General features: G+C 48.2%; 1 protein-coding gene across 4 annotated transcripts in view; it reads right to left on the reverse strand.

Annotated features, from left to right (window-relative positions):
* Positions 1–21576, reverse strand: part of LOC145532045 (BOS complex subunit NOMO1) — a 52570-nt gene that overhangs the window by 1601 nt on the left and 29393 nt on the right. For 2 of the 4 annotated variants that reach the window (XM_081556250.1, XM_081556249.1), the window contains exons 17-29: positions 19763–19826; positions 19103–19198; positions 15447–15665; positions 15262–15344; positions 14273–14432; positions 13764–13890; positions 12086–12199; positions 11079–11206; positions 10043–10184; positions 5629–5712; positions 4351–4461; positions 3283–3384; positions 1648–1767 (exon numbers count right to left, since the gene is read on the reverse strand). In XM_081556250.1, the coding sequence (XP_081412376.1) occupies positions 1648–1767; positions 3283–3384; positions 4351–4461; positions 5629–5712; positions 10043–10184; positions 11079–11206; positions 12086–12199; positions 13764–13890; positions 14273–14432; positions 15262–15344; positions 15447–15665; positions 19103–19198; positions 19763–19826 (1550 nt within the window). Of the gene's footprint in view, positions 1–1616; positions 1789–3259; positions 3385–4350; positions 4462–5628; positions 5713–10042; positions 10185–11078; positions 11207–12085; positions 12200–13763; positions 13891–14272; positions 14433–15261; positions 15345–15446; positions 15666–19102; positions 19199–19762; positions 19827–21576 lie in introns of all 4 variants that reach the window. The other 2 variants (XM_081556251.1, XM_081556252.1) reach the window with 2 other exon arrangements.

Raw genomic sequence — 21576 nt, forward strand, 5'->3', positions numbered from 1 at the left:
TACAGTGAGGACCAAGCAAGTGCCAGAGGTCACACCCAGTGAGGCGGTGAGGCAGTGCTGGAGACCTGGGGCTGCTCACCCTTCCTTCCAGGGGAGGCCAGACTGCAGCTGGGCCAGTGAGAACAGAACACAGTTCCCAGCCTCCCTCACAGCCAGGTGGGGCCCCGGGATCAACTCTGGCCACAGAACAGGAAGAGAAGTGACAAGTGCCACACCCAGGCTGTACCCAGGGTGTGCCCTTCCTCCTTGCTGACTGGACAGCCTCCAGCCAACTGTGCCATTCCAGGAAGGGCGATGTGCTGGAGGACGGCAGAGCCACGGAGAGGAGAAGCCCAACACCTAGGAGCTTCCACACGACCACCGCACGGCTCGCTCCTCATGTTAACATAAGATAGAACCTTCCCTCCTGCTGAAGCCCCAAAATGCTGGGTCTCTGTAATGGCAAACGAACCTATATCCCAACTCGCTCACTCTACCTCGACAATGGAAACAAATAAATTAAAGAACTTTTGGATGATGATAAAACAGGTTAACAAGCCATAGCGCTGTTCTCAAGGTACAGCCCGGGGGCCTCCTTCAGGAGACTTGCACAGTCCAAATTGTTGTCATTATCCTGTGAAGGTACCACGTGCCAGCTGCTCTCTCATGGTCCTACAATGGGACAGGGGACATGCCCAGAGGCTGCAACGTGATGGTGTCATCACTCTAACAGGTAACGGGACGTGTGGCCTGTGGATGCTCGTGTTTCCGGCATTTCTCAGTTTTCATTTCTAATATGATAGATATACATTTAACTCACACAAACCAAAGGTCTTTGAGATTCGCAACTAATTTTAACAGTGTAAAGAGGTCCCAAGATCAAAACATCTGCGGACGCACAGGATGGAGAAGGACCATAGGGCCTCTGACCTGAGACGACAGCTGGAGTGAGACGCTCCCTTAATAAACAGAAGAATAACGGCAGGATCCCTAACTGTCTGCCCCCACATTTTTTGACTTGTCTTAGATCCCAAACCATTTTCCATCAAAGTAGATCCTTAAGAGCATGTTGGAGTCAGTGGGGAGAGGCAGAGCAATGATGAGGCGAAGCTCTGAGGACCGCAGTCCTGGCTCCAGGCCGGGTCTTCCCACAGGACCCTGGGCAGTCCCGTTAAGGCTCAATTGACTCAACTATAAAGCGGCAAAAATACGAACAGCGCCTACTGTGGGGAATGCCGAGGTGTGTGGAGAGGTTAGCAGTGCGTGAAATACTGGGTAACACGTGAGGAATGTGGTTGTCGGTACTGACATTCAACACGGGATGAAGTTAAGTGCCCTGATGACCCTCGTAAGCGTTATGGTGCCTCGTCTCTGTCACCTTCTCAGTCTCGGCTGAGGTGAACGAGACAAGTGCTTCTTCCTGGGGTCAGAGGAGGAACCCTTTACTCAGGGTAAGATCGTGGTGGCCAAGTCACCGAGCATGAGCCAGAAACCAGCAGAAGGGCCATGTCCAAGTCCAGGCTCCCCTACGCATGAGCCTCCCGCCTTCTCTCTACCTCAGGGATGGTGACTCCCACCAACTTGCCACACGGACGGAGGTCTGAAAAGCACTCAGTGGCACCTTGGAGCCCCTTCACACTCCATGCCCGGAAGCCCCCTTCTCCTTACCGTGGGATTGAAGACCAAGGTGATGTGTTTGTGGTAGCCCGCTGCCGTGAAGGACACCTGCGGCAGGACGAAGTCGTACTGGGACTTGGGCAGCGTGGAGTCCAGAAGCACCACATAATTCTGTGCACAAGGAGGGAGGAGCTGTTTTTACAAAGGGCAGTTGGGACAAAGTAAACGAAAACTGACTCCCAATGCTTGACTGTGATGTAAAGGACTTCGTGTTCCTTTAGAAACCGCCAAGTTTACACCTCCATGCCTAGGTCACTAACTCGCACGTGGCAGCCTCAGTGGGCGAGTCCAGCAGGGTCAGCCGCACAACCCTGCCATCTCCGAACAGGCGCTCGGAGCCCCCGGCTCGTTTTTATAAGTGTATCCAACCAGGGAGGCTACGTGGTCATTAGAGAACCTGACTGCAAAACACACACAGTTCTGACGGATCGATTCTGATGAGGGAGACACACGGTTAAACTGAGGAAGACTTTTTCATCCGAAACAAGGCTGACTTCCAAGGAATGATTCCTAATTGGCTAATTAGCAGGTGAGTTCTAAGAACGCGGCGTCTCTGCAGAGGTTCTGGTCACGGGCCTGCATGCTGAGCCCCAGCTAGGGGCCCAGAGCTGTGAGCACATTAGGCTTACACTCTCAATCACTGACGAGATCGGGACTATTGCTCCATTTCACAGATGGGGGGAGAGAGACCTAAAGAAGGGAAGTGTGACATGCCCAGGGTCACTCAGCTGGTAAGGTACCGAGCAGGCTGTGAGCCCCGGGGAGTCTATGTCCACACTGCTGTGCTGCCGGAAGTGGATCGATTACTAAGGGCACCTGGAGCAGTGGGGAGGAGGCTCCAGACTGTCACAACCTGCTTTGTTATTTCACAGCCACTTCACACCAGGAAAGGCCAGAGGATCATCCCTGTGGCAGATGGTAGGAAGCCAGGGGAGGAACCACACAGGCTCACCATTCACATTCTCAGGCTAAGTCCCCAAAAGGAACCAAGTTCTCTGCAAAGTTTGCTGCCTCTGTGGCAGCCACAATAGCTGGCTCTGTGCAATTAGAGCTCACGGCAAACATCCCGTTACCAGTAAGTGGGATGAACGTTATCAGTAAGATACAATGTCATCAGTAAGTGATGAATGTTAAGGACTTGGTTAAATAGATTATGGTATTTTCTCTATCATGGTATCCTATGCAGCCATTAAATATCATGCATGGGAAAGTATGGATGATAAAGTCTTCACTGAAAATCACAAATTACAAGAAAATGTACAAAACAGTCCCAGCTTTGTATTACTAAAATGAATACACATGTGTTTTTATATTTATACACACATGCACATGCGTCAAAAAAGGTCAAAAGGAAACCTATCGACATGTTAACAGCGGTTGTTTCTGGATGACAGTACTATCTCTGATTTCCATCCCCTTCCCGATCTCCTGCCATGATGAATGTGTATTATTTTTATAACAGAAAAAGAGCTAATTCTGGGAAAAAAAAATCCCTAGAGAGCCCCACCTCCTCTGATTCAACCATGTCAGCAAGGTGGCATGAGGGAAAAAATTGGATAACTGAGTTCCTTCAGCGGAAAAGGGGAGTCATTCCAGCAAAGACAGCGCGGAGTGGAGCGGGCTCACCTGGCCATCCCTGAGCAGGGGTGGGAAGTGGAAAAAGAGGGACTGGCCCAGGGACACCGTCTGGATCGGGTTGTCGAGGTTGTCACTTTTGTAAAGCTTCACCTGGAGAGCAGAGACAAAGCAGGGTGTGCTTTTAAAACTCCAACCCAATAAACATCGCATTTTTGACAACTTGGGATGGCTCATCTCTTAGGGGAGAGGAACTCTGGAAACACGGATCTTTGAAAGGGCACCGTCCTCCCCCGACGGGCCGTTCCTAACACATCTGAGACACCAGTGACGTGACAGTTGTCAAAATGTTAAAATTTTTAAATTTAAGAGTCTGACAACTTACATGCTCAAAACAGTAAAAACCTGTTAGTGCAGCAGTAACATTAAAGAGAACAGCTTCTAACGTATCTGTAACATGCCAGGCGTGGGGCAGGCATTTCACATACACTGTCACCAACCGTGACTCCCAAACGGGCATCACTGTTGTCCCCATGGAGACCCAGAGAGCCTGGTCACCTAATGTCATCACCACCAGCCTTGTCCACTTGGCACGCCCCCCACCATGTACTGTCATCTTAACCCCACAGTTGTTCCTTAAACTCCAAACACATTCCCATTTTGCGTTACGTTCTTGGCTGCTTCCAGAAGCAGTTTAGTGTTCTGTTGGTGGCCTTTCTTTCTCTCCAGCCCAAGTTTGCTGCCTGTTCTCACCACCACCTGACTCTGAGTCCACTGCCTGCCACCCGCACCTTGCACAGAATTTAGAAAGTGACCAGGTGCTTTGCCCTAAAACCATCTCTCTGCTTTAGACCCCAGATCACACTGCTCATTCATGAGGCTTCTCCTGTGATGCTTTTAAAGACACACAATGCTGGCAAAACTGTCATCTGAAACCAGATCGTGTTTTTCTTCAGCAATCGGCAGTCATTCCACCAGATACATGCTGAGACTGAAGATTCTTAATCTCAGCCTCAACCCTCAGCTAAAGCAAGCGCTAGACAGGCCTGGATATCCTGCTCCCTCTTGTCTCAAAGCCAGGAAGAACAGAGCACGTTAACCATCAACAGCTGGCCTTACCCATAATGTAGGAAGATACTCAGAGGAAGTGATCACATTTCCACTTAAGTCAAATTGATTTATCTGCCGGAAAACTATGATGTTCACATCATCGATGTCATTATTCCCGACCTGGGAAGAGAGAAAGCAAGCTGGGGGCAAGGAAACTGGAAGAGGAGGGCCTCTGCTCCAGCAGGTGACGTCCCGGGGCTCTATTTCCTAGCGACTTCCCTTCGCATTCAGGGAGCAAAGCTTGCTGTTCGAGCAGCCTAAGGTCCCAAATTGAGAGGAGACAGGTGACACCTGGCCATGGACATGCTGTTTGACAAACAGTACTTTTTTTCCTTAAGTTTTAATGACTTTTCAACATTTTCAAACAGAAATTTCACACTAAAAGAGCCAGATTTCCCAGTGCCTCTTGAAAAAAGAGAAGGATGTTCTTGCCTGGCAGGAATTGGCAGGAGGCAAGCCCCAGCTCCCCCGCACCCCCTGGGGTGGGCATGTGTCCCCATTAGTCACCTTATCATCTGTGGGCCGTAGTCCACATGACTGCCTGGGATCCTGATCTGAATCCCCACGGCAGAAAAATATAAAATAAGATGCAGCCATCACAACCACTTAAAATGCCAAATGCCATAAAGACATCAAGAAAACTCACTGTCCAGGGCAAAAATCCTGAATGGCCCACCAGCTCTGGACCCATCGTAATCTTTATCCCTAATGTCACCTAATAAAGCCACCAAAGGCTTCTTGTCTGGCCCCAAATCTTCTGGTTTAGCAAACGAGACTTATTCCATGGGAAAAAACTTCACTGCAAATGATGCCAGGGACACTTCTGTGACCTGGAGGGCTGCCTGTTTAGGATCAGTTAGCCGAGTCATGATCTTAAAGATCAAGAGACACTCCTTGGTGGAAAGAACAAGGTCACCTGAAGATAAGAAACGTCAGTGGCCCTGTCACTGATGAAGCCCATGTTCCCTTTATTACTCTCCCTTGATCTAAAATGCTACTTAGGCCTTAAGATCCTCCACTTGTAGAATAATGATCAGAGCTTGCAGGGGAAGTGGGGAAACAACAGCTCAGATTTCTTCTCTGGATGCAAGACAGTGCTGCTGTTCATTAAAAGCCCACAGAAGACGCTGCTTGTAAAGACGACACTATTTTGACTGGACCTTTAATTAGGATGTAAAGCCCCCCCCCCTCCAACAGATGAAAGGCAGCCAGCCAGAGGAACGCTGAAGGATTTTTGATCTGAGATACAATCATGCAGTGATTCTGCAGAAGAATTCCACGTCTTACCACAATGACCCGGTGGTGGGGGAGGGCTCGTTCGATGTGGTCGTTGCCTTCTGCCTTGAGCTGAATGTGGTACACACAGCCCGGCTGCAAACAAATGCAGGAGTCACTTATCTGGAAAAGGGCTTGTCACGTGAGACCTGGCTGGAGCCTGCTCTGCCTACAGGCCCCCATCCAGTGGACGAGTTTCTGTCCCACCTTGGGTCCCAGGCCTATCACCCTTCTTAAGAGTTCCTTGAAAAAGCACCCTGATGTAGAAACCTTTTTCTGAAGTTTTGTAATTCCTTCAAACTGGATTCGGCTTCTTCTACCCAGGGAAAATTAAATGTGGTTTCTGATTTCAAAATTCCAAACAAGATAAGCTTATTCTTGTTTAACAAATAAGATAAAATTATTCTTTTTTGCTGTCCATCCCTCCCCTCCACCTGTATGTATGTACTGAGTGGTGTCTGGAATGGCACTCCCAAAGGGGTATTATTTCTGGGAAGTGGGATTTGAGATTTTTCCTTTTTGACAATAGATTTCTTCTTTATACATTTTATTCTATTCCTCAAATGTATAGGGACATATGATGTTTACCCAAACAAAATTCACTAGTCTAAAAAACATTTTTTTGTTGACATTGCACACATGAAGGATGTACATTATTTACTCAGATCATTTTTTAGCAGATCGCAGTAAAGCATTTTGTTCTAAGCCAGCACATTATGACAATTTCCAATAGAGGGAAGTAAACTGCCTCAAAGGGCTTTGCTGGTGGCTCAGTGGTAAAGAATCCGGGTGCCAATGAGGGAGACACAGGTTCGATCCCTGGGTCAGGAAGATCCCCTGGAAAAGGAAATGGCAACCCACTCTAGTATTCTTGCCTAGGAAATCCCATGGACAAAGGAGCCTGGCCGGCTACAGTCCATGGGGTCACAAAAGAGTTGGATGTAATTCAGCGACTAAACAACAAGCAACAACAACAAACTGCCTTGAAAAAATAAAGGTTTTTTGTTTGTTTTATACATTGCTGTGTGGGCTAGTGACAACTCTGATAGAGAAAGATATATGAGTTCAAAGGAAAATTTCTCAGAAGGCCGCATATCAGATAAAATTCAGCTTTACGAAAGGCTTTAATAGTCTAAATGAACCCACCATTTGTCAACTTCTGAACTTTTTTTTTCTTACACATTTATTAAAAGAACAGATCTGCATCTCTCCCCAAAGGGTGACAGATCACTTAATAGCAGCAGGGTTTAAAGAACTCCTAAAATAACCAACTTCTGATCACCAACTGCACACCAAATCTGATGACGCATGAGCATGTAGAGCCGGGGGCCGAGTTCAAAAGTGACTGTGTATCCAAGAGGGGACAACCCTGAGACTATAACTGCTGATTTGTACATTAGCGAGGATAACACAGCCCGGTTTCCTAAAATCACGTGCACTGTGACCTTTGCTGTGAGCAGAGCAGCACCTTAAACAACATTCCCTCTCTATTAACCATGAGTCCTTCCGGGGGGAGTGTAAGGGTGATCTACTTTCTCCCCTTTCAAAATTTTGTCCTTTTCAATATGTTGCTTTGAACTATCTTATAATGAGCACATGGAACCTTACAAAGACAGTAAAGCTATTATTTTTTTAAAAATCGAGAAAAGTCAAATTTATGATCACCACTAGATGGTATTAATTCACTTTACAGCTCAGTGAGGACTGGCAGCACTGGGTTTGTTCAAAACAGCTATTACCAACAGCTATTTGCACCTCAGAAAATGGTAGCAAGGTGTGAAAAAAAGGAGACGGCACTGCTACAGATGGGGACCATGGGCACTGCCCCCTTGCTCCCATGCCCAGCAGGGCAGGAGCCCATCCCAACCACCCTACTCCTCACTCTTGGCCGCTGACTCAGCAGTTCACCTTCAGCCCCTGGCAGCAAGATTCAGGCAGCTTCTCACCCAAAATGCCTCACCAAATACACTGCCTGGAAAGATGAACTGCGGAAATGCATTCTCCCAGTGGTCAAAATCCTGAGGAAATCTTCAACTAGGGCTCTCTAGCCTGGTGTCCCCTAGGAGCCTGGCAAACTCAAGTTCAAACCTTTGACGAGAACCGTCTAAGGCTTATTCATTCCTTCTGCATCCGAGGCCTGGCACGTGGAAGGCATTGGCTGCCACAAGGGGGCGACTCCACACAGCACTGGATTATGTGTTAATAATTGTTAATTCAAAGCACTAATGAATTAACACCTATTACAAGGAGGAGGGTGTGAGGGAGCATTAATTAAAACATGAATCTATCAAGGTGGAGAAGGAAACTATATTTGGTTTAGTTAAATAACATGTGTTGAGTTGGTGAGTTTAGAAACACATGTCTGGCATATACATACTACCATGTGTAAGATGGACCGCTAATGGGAAGCTGCTGTATAGCTCAAGGACCTCAGTTTAGGGCTCTGAGATGACCTACAAGGGTGGGATGGGGGTGGTGGGTGGGAGAGAGGCTCAAGAGGGAGGAGGGGATATATGTATACATAGAGCTGATTCACGCTGTTGTATAGCAGAAACTAACACAACATTGTAATGCACCTATACTCCAATTTTTAAAAAAGAAAGATATGTATGGGCCAGTAAGACTCTGGGGAGAATCAACACAGTGATGCAGAATCTGAATTCTTGCAATCGTAAGAGGGAGATGAGCCAGGAACACTGGGTCCACCTGAGAAGAAGGCAGACTGAAGGGCACAGACGCCCCCCAGGCCTACCTTCTGCTGCGACTTGGACCGAGGAAAGCTGCACACAGTCACCCAAACTGGCAGTTCTGGTGAGGACCACCTCGGGGAAGGAGTGGTCTGTCCTTGCTTCTAACCACCACGGAGTCGGTGAGCCAGGCACTGCTCCGTGTGTGTTAACTCACTTCATACTGACAGCCAACCTGTAAGGCAGCTGTGATCCTCACCCTCACTTTACAGATGGTGAAATGGACACAGAAGGCATAGGACACCTGCCTGAACTCACCCAGCTAAGAAGTGACAGAGGCACGGTTCAAACTCAGGCAGAAAGGCAACTAAGGACACAGTGTCAAAGTCTGCATCTGCATGAACACATGCGACAGAGACCTAGATCTAAGGACCCGTCGCCTCTCCCAGGGTCCTGGCTGCAGCCAGCCTCGGGGCAGGGGACATTCACGCTGCCATTCCACCCTGTTCTCTCTGGAACCACTGCCACGAGGAAGGGAAGCAGGCCTGGGGGGCAGCAGGGAGCACCTTGGGGCCCTGGGAACATGTCCCGATGGCAGCGTGACAGCACGCTCCACGTCCAAGGCTATTCCTTCAGCATCCAAGGCCTTTTCCATGGAAGGGGTTGGCGGCCACAAGGGGGCGACTCCACACACACTGAAAGTGCTAATGAATTAACATTAGCGCTCCCTGGAGCAGGCAGGACCTCCCCAGGACAGCGGAGGTGGAGAAGGGAGCATCACAGTAAGGCTGGCCAGACCCCAAAGAAAGCCCACCCAGCTGGCCCATGAGAACAGACACTCTCTGGTCCTCAGCACAGCCCCAGGAGACACCCCCCAGCCTGCCTTCCTCCTTTGGCTTGAACAAGCTCCTCACTCACCAAGCAACCTCCTGCCCTGACTTCCCAATATCGGTGAGTGAGGACGCCTGGACATGGACATGGTCTTCTTAACTCTGGGAAAGGACAGCATGGTCCCAGCCAAGTGTTAGTTGCTCAGTTGTGTCCAACTCTTTGTGACCCCATGGTTGCACAGCTCCTGTCTGTCCCTGGAATTTTCCAGGCACAAATACTGGAGTGGGTAGCCATTTCCTTCTCCAGGGGATCTTCCTGACCTAGGGATCAAACCCCAGTCTCCAGCATTGCGGACAGATTCTTTACTAACTGAGCCACCAGGGAAGCCCCTATTTTTTTTTTAAACTTAGTGGTTAATATCTAAAAATCAGGAGTTGTCACGTGGAAATGTGAATTTTGACTTCTCTTTTACAATCTCTAATCATCTGGCAACCCTGAGTTGTTTTCCCACGTGGCTACCAACAGCTGGAGCTGCGTGGCGGTTGCCCCTTCTCATGGGCCAGGACCTGTCCAAAGTCCACAGTCCACACTGCTCCCTCTACTCCAACCTTTCACACTTGTCTTCTAGCCCCACAGGTATCTGATTTGAGAGGCTGGCCTAAGCTATACCACCTGTTCTAGGCAAAAGATGCACCAAACCCATGGTTTTCTACCTGTATTTTGCCATAAAATTGCAACCCAGTATGTCAGCTACAGAAGTATTGAGTATGTCAGTTAAGACAGGGATTAGGAAGTTTCAGAGCCCTATGCCCCCTCCTAGCCCTCCTGCCCTCATTCCTAGTAGTCTTGGGGGCACCACTGAACCCAGTATGAAAAAATCCACTAACGAAACACATCCAAAGGCTCACCAGCAATCCACGTAACCTGAACTTCCCTTCCTCATCTGTCATGGTGTCTTCTCCATAAATACTGCAGTCGCTCTGGCCCACTGCTTCCACGGCAACACCCTGTTCTGGTTCTCCGTTTAAGGAAGAAACTGTACCATAGCAACTAGAGACGAGAGGAGGAACAGAACATGACATTCTCAGGGCTTTCTGATGCACACAAAAGATTCCAGGGACAGTGTCCGGCATTTACCAACAATTTACAGTGCAAACAGCTCAGTGCAAACGACCAGGGCAACTCATTTCTAGCTGTGTCATCTGCAAGTGGAGCCTTCCTGCCAGAGGGCTCAGGCCATTCCTGTTATCAATTTCTCTTCTCATACATTTTAAGGGACGCTCCAGAAAATCATAATTTAAAAAGGCTAAACTTTCTTTCATTCCACTTTATTGTATTTTTGTTAAACTTTTTAAATAATAAGCATCCAATAAAATGAAAATAAATCACTTCCGCTTTCATTCTATTTTTATATTCAATTGAAAATGGTCTGTTTTTCTAAACCTGTTCCTTCTGATTAATCAACCTTGAAGTGCTTCTATAAATGTATATAAATACATATGTGTGTGTCTATAAATACTTATGTGAATAAACCATCTCTGGATGTACTCAGAAACGCTGGAACACCTAGGAGGCTGGGAGGCCAGGACAGAAGGGAAACTCCACACTGAATATCTTCTTTTCAACATTTCCAAGTTTTGTTCAAGTGAATGCATTTCCTCCTTTCCAAAATTTAACTCATGTTTCAAACGTTTTAAAAAAATAAAAATTTTTAGGAACTCAGTAGGTTCTCACAAGCCAATTTCAAAAGAGGAGCTTTGTGACTAAATCATTCATGGGAGATATTAGGAGAAAAGGGCAGCAGTCAGGAACCTGTGGACTCGTGTCTCATGGCTCTTGTCTTCCAAACAGAACCAACCTGAAGACTGGGATGGGTTCCGAGAGAAGAGTGTGTGAGTGATCCCACGGCCCGGCCCGGGGGAGATGGGGGAGCGGGGAGCCCACCTGTAGGCTGTGCGGTAGCCCGTGATGGTGATCTTCAGGTTCTGCCCCTCCTGCACCTCGATCATCTGCGAGGACGGCTCAAACCGGAATTCCTTCATCATGGGCTTGAAGTAGTACTGGCCAGGGCTCTGCCAAGACACAAACACGAGCTGAGACTCTGCTGCAAGTTGAGGGGTGGCATTAGAGGGAGCAGCTCAAGTCATGAAGGAATGAGGCCAAAATGAGGCCCCAAGAGCCCCCAGGGCTTCCTAGAGATGGTAACTCTAACTCTACAGTAAATAATTACAGTGACAGCAATTATCATTCTAACAGCAGATGTCATTACTGTGTGCCTATAGTACCTCTACAGGGTAGAAATCATATTTGAACTTTATGAATGAAGCAACTGAAGCTCAGCAAGGTCATGTAACTAGCCTTAGACGACATGGCAAGTAAATAGCGGAGGGAAGATTCAAAGGTGGGCGTGCTTCACGTCCCCGACTGGGATCTTTCGGCTACACCGCACTGCCTGTTTGCGACATCCCTGGAATGGTCCCTTTATTCCCAGGGTTGACAAGATGACCAACTGACGTGTCCACCATTCAGGGCCTCAGACTACATCCTCAGTGGAAAATGGGTGCTGTCCACCCATCACACGGAGAGTGCTTTGCAGAAGAAACACAAGCTCACCCCCTGAAAAAGACTTGGCATTATAAACAACGAGATCCTGTGGTAAAACAAAGGGACACCTAAGACAGGAGCTCCGGGGGCCAGAGTAATTAATTACATTGTCTCAGTGACAAGCGGGAGACCAGAAAACAAGACGTCTGTGTGGAAGGGAACATGAATCAGCAGCGTTAAGTTCTAGTGAGGGCCATCCTTAATTACGGCTGGTCCCCGAAGAAATGTGAGGCACTCCACAATGGTTTTCTGTTCTCACGTTGTCAAGCAATACACAAGTCACGGCCGCCGTGTCCTTGCGCGCTAGTGGGGGAGCCAGGCAGGCGGTGCAGTAGTGGGCACCTTACCAGGTTTGAGAAGGTCAGGATACCGTTGTCCTGAGTCAGGAGGTTGGAACGGAACACACCACCGCTGAGGGATAAGAGGACCCCAGGGAGGGGCTGGTCGTCTTCTGCTTTTATCTGGGGGTGAGAAAGGAACCCCAGAGCAACCAAGGTTAACTCATACAAACCGCGAAAGTGTCAAGAAGTAATTCTCAGCGGCTAGTTTTTCTTTTATTGTCATTCACTGGGGTCCGTGGGGGAGGTCAGAAGGTCTCCTCTCCTCCCCCAGGGTAACCAGTATAAACAATTTGCTGTGCAGCCTTCCAGAACTCTCCATGCCCACACAAATCTACTGTTGATGGATTTCATAAGTGACTAGGTGGGGTGGGATGGGGGTGGAGGAGGGGGGTGGGGGTGGAGGAGGGGGGTGGGGGTGGAGGAGGGCCCCTGAACCATTTGATCCTATAACTGCAAGTCACATTCTCTGGCCTCAGCTGTTTTCCCCACTGCCTTTGTCCACCAGTCCCCACCAATCGGCCTGTTTCGGAAGAGCCGCATCTCATTCTAAAGCAGAGGTTGCCAAACCATGGCACACGGGCCAGTCTCTGAGTTTTGTGATGGAAAAGAAGGGACAAAGTGAAAGTCCCCAAGCGTGTGTATCTTTGCACAATTAGTTTTTCTTTTTCCAAACAGTCAATTCCTAGGACTAGAAATGACTTCATGGATATGTGCACTTGAAATTCAGAAAGAAACCCCTGAACTGAACTCCAGGGTGGCTGCAACCATTTCCAGCTCCTAAATTACCTATGCGTGGGAAAACACATGCTCACCAAAAAAATGGATATTGTCTTCATTATTACAACTATAACCCCAAACCCAGTGTTCTGATTAACTTCCTTTGCGTTTGCCCAGTCACTATCGAAGTCAAGCGTTTCCCGTGTGTTTATGAGTGACCTGGATGACTTCTGTGAATGGCCTTTCATGTCCTTGATTCGCCTTTTCTCTGTTGGCTTGTCTTTTTCTTATTGGTTTTAGGAGACCCTTTTAAAATGGGGTTGTTATTTATGGAACAGATATTTCTCTCCAGTTGGACTCTCTTTCCATTTGTTTTAAAAGGCATTGTGCAATGCAGAATTTTTATTTATTAGGTGATGGGATGTTTCTCCTCCTTTGGCCTCGATGTCGACAACATTCAGCCTCAAGGGTCTCCGGACTCACTCTGGCCATCACACAGCATGCTTCTTCCCAAGAAGGAGGGAGGGAAGAGAGAAAGACATCAACTCCACTCTAAGAACATTCTGTGTCCTTTGACAGAGAACAGAGTCAAGGATGAAAGCTTAAGATGCTTCCCAGAAGGTATGCACACAAGCTGAAGTCAACAGATTTCCAAAATTACAAGTGCAAGGAGGCAGAGTAAAAAGAGTACGGCCTGAATAATTCCATTATATAAACTTCTAAGAAATGCAAACTGATTCACAGTGACAGAAGGCAGATCAGAGGGGTAGGGAGGGCCAGGAGAGAGGGGTTACCAAGGGTATGAGGAAATTCTGAGGGGTGACAGATGTGTCCACTATTTTGACTGTGGTGGTATGTTCATGGGTGTTGTCATGTGTCGAAACTGTCAGATTACACACTTTACGTGCAGTTTATGATATGATTGTTATACTCCATAAAACCGCTTTTTAAAAGCACATGGTGTTACCTCAAAGCTCACGCCTGCCAAGGCATAAGCCTTAAAGTCGCCTATGGTTCCTTCCACTGCAGTCAAAATGTAGCCCTCCTTCTGCGAGGACACGGTATACTCCAGGTCACTGTGCAAGGGCCCAACACTGAATAAAAGAAAGAAATGCTGGTGATGCTTTGCTTCAAATCCTAGAGGAAGCATCACCTGCCCCCAGGAAACCTGGCTCCCCAGCTTCTTTCCTGGGCTTCCTGACTGAAAATGTGGAAGTATTAGTTGCTCAGTCGTGTTCTGACTCTTTGCGACCCCATCAACTGTAGCCCGCCAGGCTCCTTTGTCCATGGGATTCTCCAGGCAAGAACACTCCTGGCAAGAGTGGGTTGCCGTACCCTCCTCCAGGGGATCTTCCCAACCCAGGGATCGAACCCAGGTCTCCTGTATTGCAGGCAGATTCTTTACCGTCTGAGCTACGGACTCAGCATGGGCTCCCCGACTGGCCCCAACCAAATGGTTCTTAGTCACGGGCTTACCTATAGGCACCTTTGTCGTCGGTAAAGACTGTGATCAGGGGTGAACTTGCCCCCTTTTCACTGATGACGATCTCAACTCCTTCCAACTCTGGGTGGATCTGGCCTTCTAGAAACAAGCCTGCTTTCCCTTGGATCTCGATCAGCTTCCCTGGGCAGCTTTCTACACAGGAAAGAGGTGAACAGAGGAAGAGGGTGGGGCTTCCCATTAAAGAAGGGCCTAGAACTGAGATATTCGAAGCTAACTCCAGTGAGGCTGTCAACTATCTTAGAATCCTCAGTAACTACAAGTGGCCCAAGCCTCTCAACATTTATGAACGGCCCTGTTAAACTGTCAGGAATGTTAGCAGGAATAGCCAACAAAGCTGGCTTTCCCCAGCTCCTCTTCCTCAGCCTTCACTGACCACAGGTGAGGAGAAGCCAGTACCACAGTTCAGAGCCTGTGCGGCCAGACCTCAGAGGACCCAGCATGGAAGGCGGCCCCGGAGAGGCTGCCCGCTGGACAGCTACGCCCTTCAACACTCTCCTTCCAAACACACAAATGCTCAGGGTTTACTGAACCCACGATGCTGGCAAAAGCTGCCTAAACATTCCACCAGCTCCTGGTTATCTCGTCCCCAAAAGACCCTCCCATCACCCCGACCCAAAACATAAACATCACAAACAGTTCAGATACATGAAAACATTTCAGACGTTTCGACAACGGATGCTGTTGCTTTTCATCTGCCTGCTGGTGTCAACCTGATAACATCAAGGAAAAGCAAGTCCTTTTTCAAAAAGATACCCAATTCTAACAGTGAGAGTTATGTCTACTGATTTAGACCTCCCGCTCATTCACTCACTCATCAAATAGTAACATCTATGCGCCAACGGGGACTGAAGATGCCTTACAAAGATGGCTTCACTCTAACAACAGCACAGAACAGAATCCCAAAGGCAGGGAAAAGAACAGGTGTGAAGGTGTGTCGTGGGCTAGCTGAGCTGACATTTACCTCCGCTGACGGTGGCTTCCATGGAAGGAGGATAAAAGAGCAGCTCTTTAGATGAAGGTGTGACAGTGATTTTCTCTCCAGACCTAAAATAATTAAGACACTTCAATGTGGCTGGCCTGTCCCCCCAGAAGGAAGGACATCCGAACAGGAGGACCCTGCAGGGAAAGCCCACGACGGGCGCTTACCGGGCCCAGTAGGAGAAGTCGTAGGAGAAGGGGCCCTGCAGCTCGTCCACCATCTCCTGCGCAGGGGGCTTGGTCCTCCCCTCACTGCCTGCCTCTCCGCCACCCTTCTCCCTCTCTTGCCTGCGGCTCTCGATCTCGGCCAGCTGCTGCTCCCTCCGCAGCTCCTGCACAGACTTCAGGGGGCCAAGGACCAGGGCGGGCTCGCTGTCGATGGAAGACCTGGAAGAAAGGAGCAGCCCAGAACACGGAGTCAGGGACCCCTGAGGTCGGTGGAAATTGGACACTTCTGCAAGCAGAGATCCATCAGTTAAAAAAAAAAAAAAACAAGCACCTCATGAGGCCCCCATCCGTGGCACAGTCTTCTCCTGTTTGGGATAAACAGTTTAAAAAAAAAAACAAAACAGGAAACTGAACTTCTTTGCCACGTGGAAGCATCTGGGAGATCTGGGCTGGGATGAAGTATCACTGACTTTACGATTTGAAGGAAACTGTGAACTTCCTGACGGATGTGGAGCCCCTTCCACGCCATCTTCCATCTTTCTTTCAACCTTTATCGAGAATGTGCTCTGCAGGAGAATCAGGGGCTAGGGAGACTTGTAACAGGACAGACAGCATCCCCTAACCTGTGGAATCCACATTCTAGTGAGAAGAGGCAGATGACCAACAGAAAAATGATGTCAGATGATAAGTACAATAAAGAAAAAATAAAGCAGCAGAAAGATGAGAAAGCTGGGCGGGCAGGGATGGAGGAGGCAGACTATATTCTATTAGGGACTCGGGCCTTTCTCAGAGAAGGAATGGCAACCCACTCCAGTATTCTTGCCTGGAAAATTCCATGGACAGGGGAGCCTGGCGAGCTACATTCCACGGGGTCACAAAGAGTCAGATACGACTGAGCAACTGAGCACAGGCCTTTCTGATAAGGTGACACCAAGCCGACTTGAAGGAAGGGAGAGAGCAAGCCGCATGCTCTGAGTGAGGAGGCCCCAGGCAAGAGGTGACAAGTACAAACTCTCAGAGCCTTGGAGGCAGCTCCCTGGCCATGCTCCAGGGACAGCAAGGAGACCAGGAAGGTCTGGACAGAGGGACCCAGGCAAGTCAGATCGGGGGTCAGACTAGGGCTTTGCAAATCTTGGTATGGACCCAGGTTGGATGGAGTTTTAAAGAGATGACAGGGTCTCTACTAAGATCACTCTGATTCCACATGAACAACACTGTTATGAAGCAACAGTCAAAACAGAGGTCAGTCAGGAAGCTGCAGCAACAAAACTGGTAAGAGACAACAGTGGGTCAAACCAAAGTGTAGAGGCCAAGTGCTAAGAGAGGAACGGATAGAGGATGTACAGTCAGTCCTCTGTTTCCACAGGTTCCACATCTGAGGATTCAACCAATCACAGACGGAAAATGTTTGGGGGGAAAAAATTCCAGAAAGTTCCAAAAATCAGAACTTGAATTTGCTACATGCTGGTAACTATTTACATAGCATTTACATTGTATTTACAACTATTTACACAGAATTTTTATTGCATTGGATATTATAAGTAACCCAGAGATGATTTAAAGTATATTTAAAGCATAGGGGAAGATGTGCATAAGTTATATGCAAAGGGGCTCTGCTTTATAAGGGACTTGATCATCTGCAGATTCTGGTAACCACGAGGGGTCCTGGAACCAGCTCCCATAGATTGTAGAGCCCAGGGTTTGCAGGTGCATCGGTTGGGTATGGGATGCAAGAGAAAAAAAGATTTTGTCAAGGACCAACAAGAAAGATGGAGCTGCCACATATGAAACAGGGAAGACTACAGAGGAGGTCTGTGGAGGGCGACCATCAGGAGCTCGGTGTTGGATCCAGGAAGTACAAGATCCCTGTAAGGGACCCCGCCCCTGGCCATGTCCAGCTGCATTTCATGTAACTCTCAGCACAAGCCAACAAAACAAAAACTCTTCTGAGGTTACAAAAATAAACTTAATGAAGACCAAAAACAATATAACATGGACTCACTACTGGTAAAATATAAATTCCTAGTCATACCAGTAATTCATAATTTCCAGGCAGGAAAATACTAAAAGATGTTGTTCCAGCACCACCTGGTCATCCTGGTGAATATGAACCCCAATAATTAAGTTAGAGACCAAGGGCTGCCCCTGATATTCCTCCCTCCCCAAGTCCACGTGGTCAGCCTGTTGCCATGTCTCACCACTCAGTCTGCCTGATGACTCTCCGATCTGTCCACTTGTCTCCACCCACTGCCACTGTCTGGAGGAAGGCCCCATCCTCTCTCGCCCCGTCTCCTACAGGACTCTCTGCCCTGTTCCTTGGTCAACTTGCACTCCTGGGCCTCTTGTATCTGTTCTCTACTCAGCACCCAGGGGGACTTTCTTCAAACAAAAAGCATGATCCATCTACTTGAAATATGTCAGAGTATCCGGGGACAAAGCTAAAACCTTTAACATGGGCTGGACCCAGCAGCCTACCTCTCCTGCATGGACCCCAACCCCCCCAACAAGGTCAAATTCAAAGCACTTAAGTGAAAGTCACTCAGTTGTGCCCGGCTCTTTGCGACCCCCACGGAGTGTATAGTCCATGGAATTCTCCAGGCTAGAATACTGGAGTGAGTGGCCTTTCCCTTCCCCGGGATCTTCCCAACCCAGCAATCGAACTCAGGTCTCCTGCACTGCAGGCAGATTCTTTACCAGCTGAGCCACAAGGAAGCCCAAGAATCCTGGAGTGGGTAGCCTACCCCTTCCCCAGTGCATCTTCCCAACCCAGGAATCAAACCAGGGTCTCCTGCATTGCAGGCGGATTCTTTACCAACTGAGCTATCAGGGAAGCCTGTTCTGTGCAAAGCACTTAACGCAGCTCCAGTTTTATAGCTCTGGACTACTATCTGCCTCCCTCGTGAGACTGTAAGTTCCACGAGGCCAGGGGCTATTGCCTATGCCCAGTGCCTTAACACAACACTGAGGATTCTCCATAAATATTTTCTTCACAGATGGATGGGTGAACAGAAGGTGTACAGAAAAATGGAGACGTGGCTGGAAAGGCAACTTCAAACAAGGTAAGTCGGAAGAAAGTTACTCAGATATCCATTCTATTTGACAAAGGCAGTCATACTGTTAAAACTTTCATTTCTTGAGAAAATTAGGGTGTCAGATGCAAACACCACAGGGCAAAAATTCCTCTCAAAGGTGACACGCAAGCAAACCTGACCCTCAGCGAGAGAGTGCCTTTCATCTACTTTCTCTCACGACCCTTCTCACAGAAGGTGTCATCTCTATTTCCCAAGCCTTCGAGAAAGGGTCTAAAGAAAAATGGGCAAATTTTTTTGAATCTGCTAAAACACTTAAAATACAGTGAACAAACGAGAGATGTTTTTTTCCCTTAGCAGAGACAGGAAGTGTAAAGAGTTCAGGCAGAAATTTAAGGCACTGAAACGAGCTGTCAGGAGGCTCTTCCTCATCCACAGTTAATTCCTGAATCATAAAAGGAAAGGAGGGCTGTTGTGAATTTATGGTCATGTCATATAAGAGGGAAAGCCATTTGTATGTATACCTAGAGATAACAAATCAAAAATAATTTTCAGAGCAGCTCTGAGAGAAGATGGCCTGGCCCCCCACCCTCCCACGCTCGGCCCACCACGAGACACCAGCCTTACTTGATTGTCACGGTCACATCCATCATTTTGTCAGTGGTGATCGTTCCAAGGACGTGGTGGCGAATGGCTGTCAATGTCAAGATACTGGGTGAAGACCTGTAAATCAGAGAGGTGGAAAGAAAACACCATAACATCGCCTCGACGTCTTCAAAGGATCACAAACAACACCCTTCATGGGCAACCTTCCTGACCCTGAAATATACTACGTGAAACTGCTCTTAGCTTGGCATGAAAAAACTTCTGAAGTACATACAAGTGTCTTGAAGGGTAAACTGATTCTCTACTCCCAAACTTTACATCTTTAATTCCCAGTGAAACCCACAAGCATTTGTAAAAACAGGAAAATGGCAGACTTGAGCTTGAGAAATTCCCATCAGTGAGGCTGGAAGATTCAACAGACATTACATTCAAGCCAGTTCAAAACCACAGCCTTCCGTCCTGGGTTTACAGAATTCTTGGGGAAGAGCTCTATCTTCGCTTCCTCAGTCATTTACCCAAGTGTCTTAAAATCCTTATCTACAAATTCTTTTCACTGCCTAACCTTACCACTTCCAGAAATTACATACAAAAAAAATCCCCTTGTTCTCAGAAATAACTGTCACAGAGATCCACGCACACTCCCCTCCACAGACAGCACAGAGCGGTCGGCGCCCGGCTTACGTGTCATAGGTGTAGAATGCTTGCTCGAACCGGTGGCAGGAACGAGGGGTCACCTTGTACACGCCTGCAGCCAGGAAATCAAAAGTCATTTTCAGAGAAGACCATCTATTCAACTGAGCAATTCCAACACCTGGAATCCCAAGGTGGTGCCTCTCCTTCCTAACATATCATATACGAGATCAGAAATGCCTTTTCCGCTGCCTACGGACAGCTTCTTACCAATGACCTATCCACTCAAAGGTCTGTTCACCAGGTCAGGATTTTCATTTTCCATCATTTAACAGCTCACAGTAGTTTAGCCTGCGCAGACCATGCTAACACACATGCCCGAGAAGGAACTACGTACATTTCTACTGTGATTCAGACTGAGAATTTCCTACTTAATAGATTCTGTTAAAGATCCAAAAGACAGCCACAGTCTGGACTCCACCCTATAAATATTCCTAAAAGGTGCATGGGGCAGGGAAGTCCCAGAAAAACCAAGAAATAACTACAGAAAACACTTCCACGCCATGAGCTCATCAGGCTAACACTCAGATTAAGGACATATGATGTCGTTTGCCAGAAGAATACAGTTTCAGGAAGGAGCCGATTGTAACAGTGGATCCTCCCAAATGATCTTTCACCAGCATTCTGGCCATCTGCCCAACCCAAACATGGAATTCACGCAAAGCACCTCTGTGGTTCTCGTCACACTGATCAAGCCTCAGTGCAGTTACCTAAAAAAAAAAATTATTAGGTTTCTTCATCCGTTTTCTTCGTTCTTTCACTTGACAAATGTTGACAGGGCAACACTCGGGCCAGGTGTTGTGTCAAGCGTTGACACAGAGTGGGGAACACAGCGTCCCTGCCTTCACAGGGCTTGCCATCTACGCAGAGAGAGGAGATCCACAGCCTCCAGGTGTGACGGGCGCGGTCCAGGGAGGAACTGGGCCCCGTGAGCACCAGCAGAGCAGAGCTCTGCACTGGGGCACTAGCCTCCCTGGGGAGGAACATCAGAACCAAGAAGTGATGGCGGGTAGGCAGAGCTAGGTGAAGGGGGTGGGGGCGGAGGGCACTGAGGCAGAGCACAGCATCCGCACCGCGGGCTTGCTGGCTGCCTCCCTAACAGCTGCCTTCCTGCCTTCAAACCAGCTCCCGCTTACGTTCCGGGTGAAAGCATGCCAGCCTCCAGCAGCAAATCCAGCTGCCCCCGGCTCCCTTGCAGCTAGAAGTGGCCGTGAGACATGGTTCTGGATGATAAGACGTAAAGGAAGTTTCCTGGAGGATGTGGCATGGAAAATGTTTGCCTACCCCTCCTCTCATCTGCTTGCCCTAAACGTAAGTTTTCTGGAGCAACAGCAGGCATCTTGAAAACATAAGGCAAAAAAAAAAAAAAACCAACCAAGTGGGAGTTTCCCTAGTGGCTCAGTGGTAAAGAATCCACCTGCCAATGCAGGAGACAAGAGTTCGATCCCTGGTCCAGGAAGATTCCACATACCACAGAGCAACTCAGCCCATCCTGCTGTTGTTTAGTCACCGCACCACAATTACTGAGCCAGCGCTTTAGGGCCCAGGAGCTGCAATTACTGAAGCCCATGTGCCCGAGAGCCTGTGCTCCGCAACAAGAGAAACCACCACAATGAGAAGCCTGCACACTGCAGCTAAAGAAAAGCCCACACAGCAACAAAGACCAAGCCCAAAATACACTTTTAAAAAATTTAAAAAAAAAGAATTAAGAGCATAGTTTATTTAAAAAAAAAAAGGGGGGGAAAGGACTAAAAGAATCACAAAGACACCAACCCTAACACCTACCATCTGAACCCACACCTGAG

The sequence above is a fragment of the Giraffa tippelskirchi genome, chromosome 13, assembly GCF_054371585.1.
Source record: "Giraffa tippelskirchi isolate mGirTip1 chromosome 13, T2T-mGirTip1v1.2.pri, whole genome shotgun sequence".
Lineage (NCBI taxonomy): Eukaryota > Metazoa > Chordata > Mammalia > Artiodactyla > Giraffidae > Giraffa > Giraffa tippelskirchi.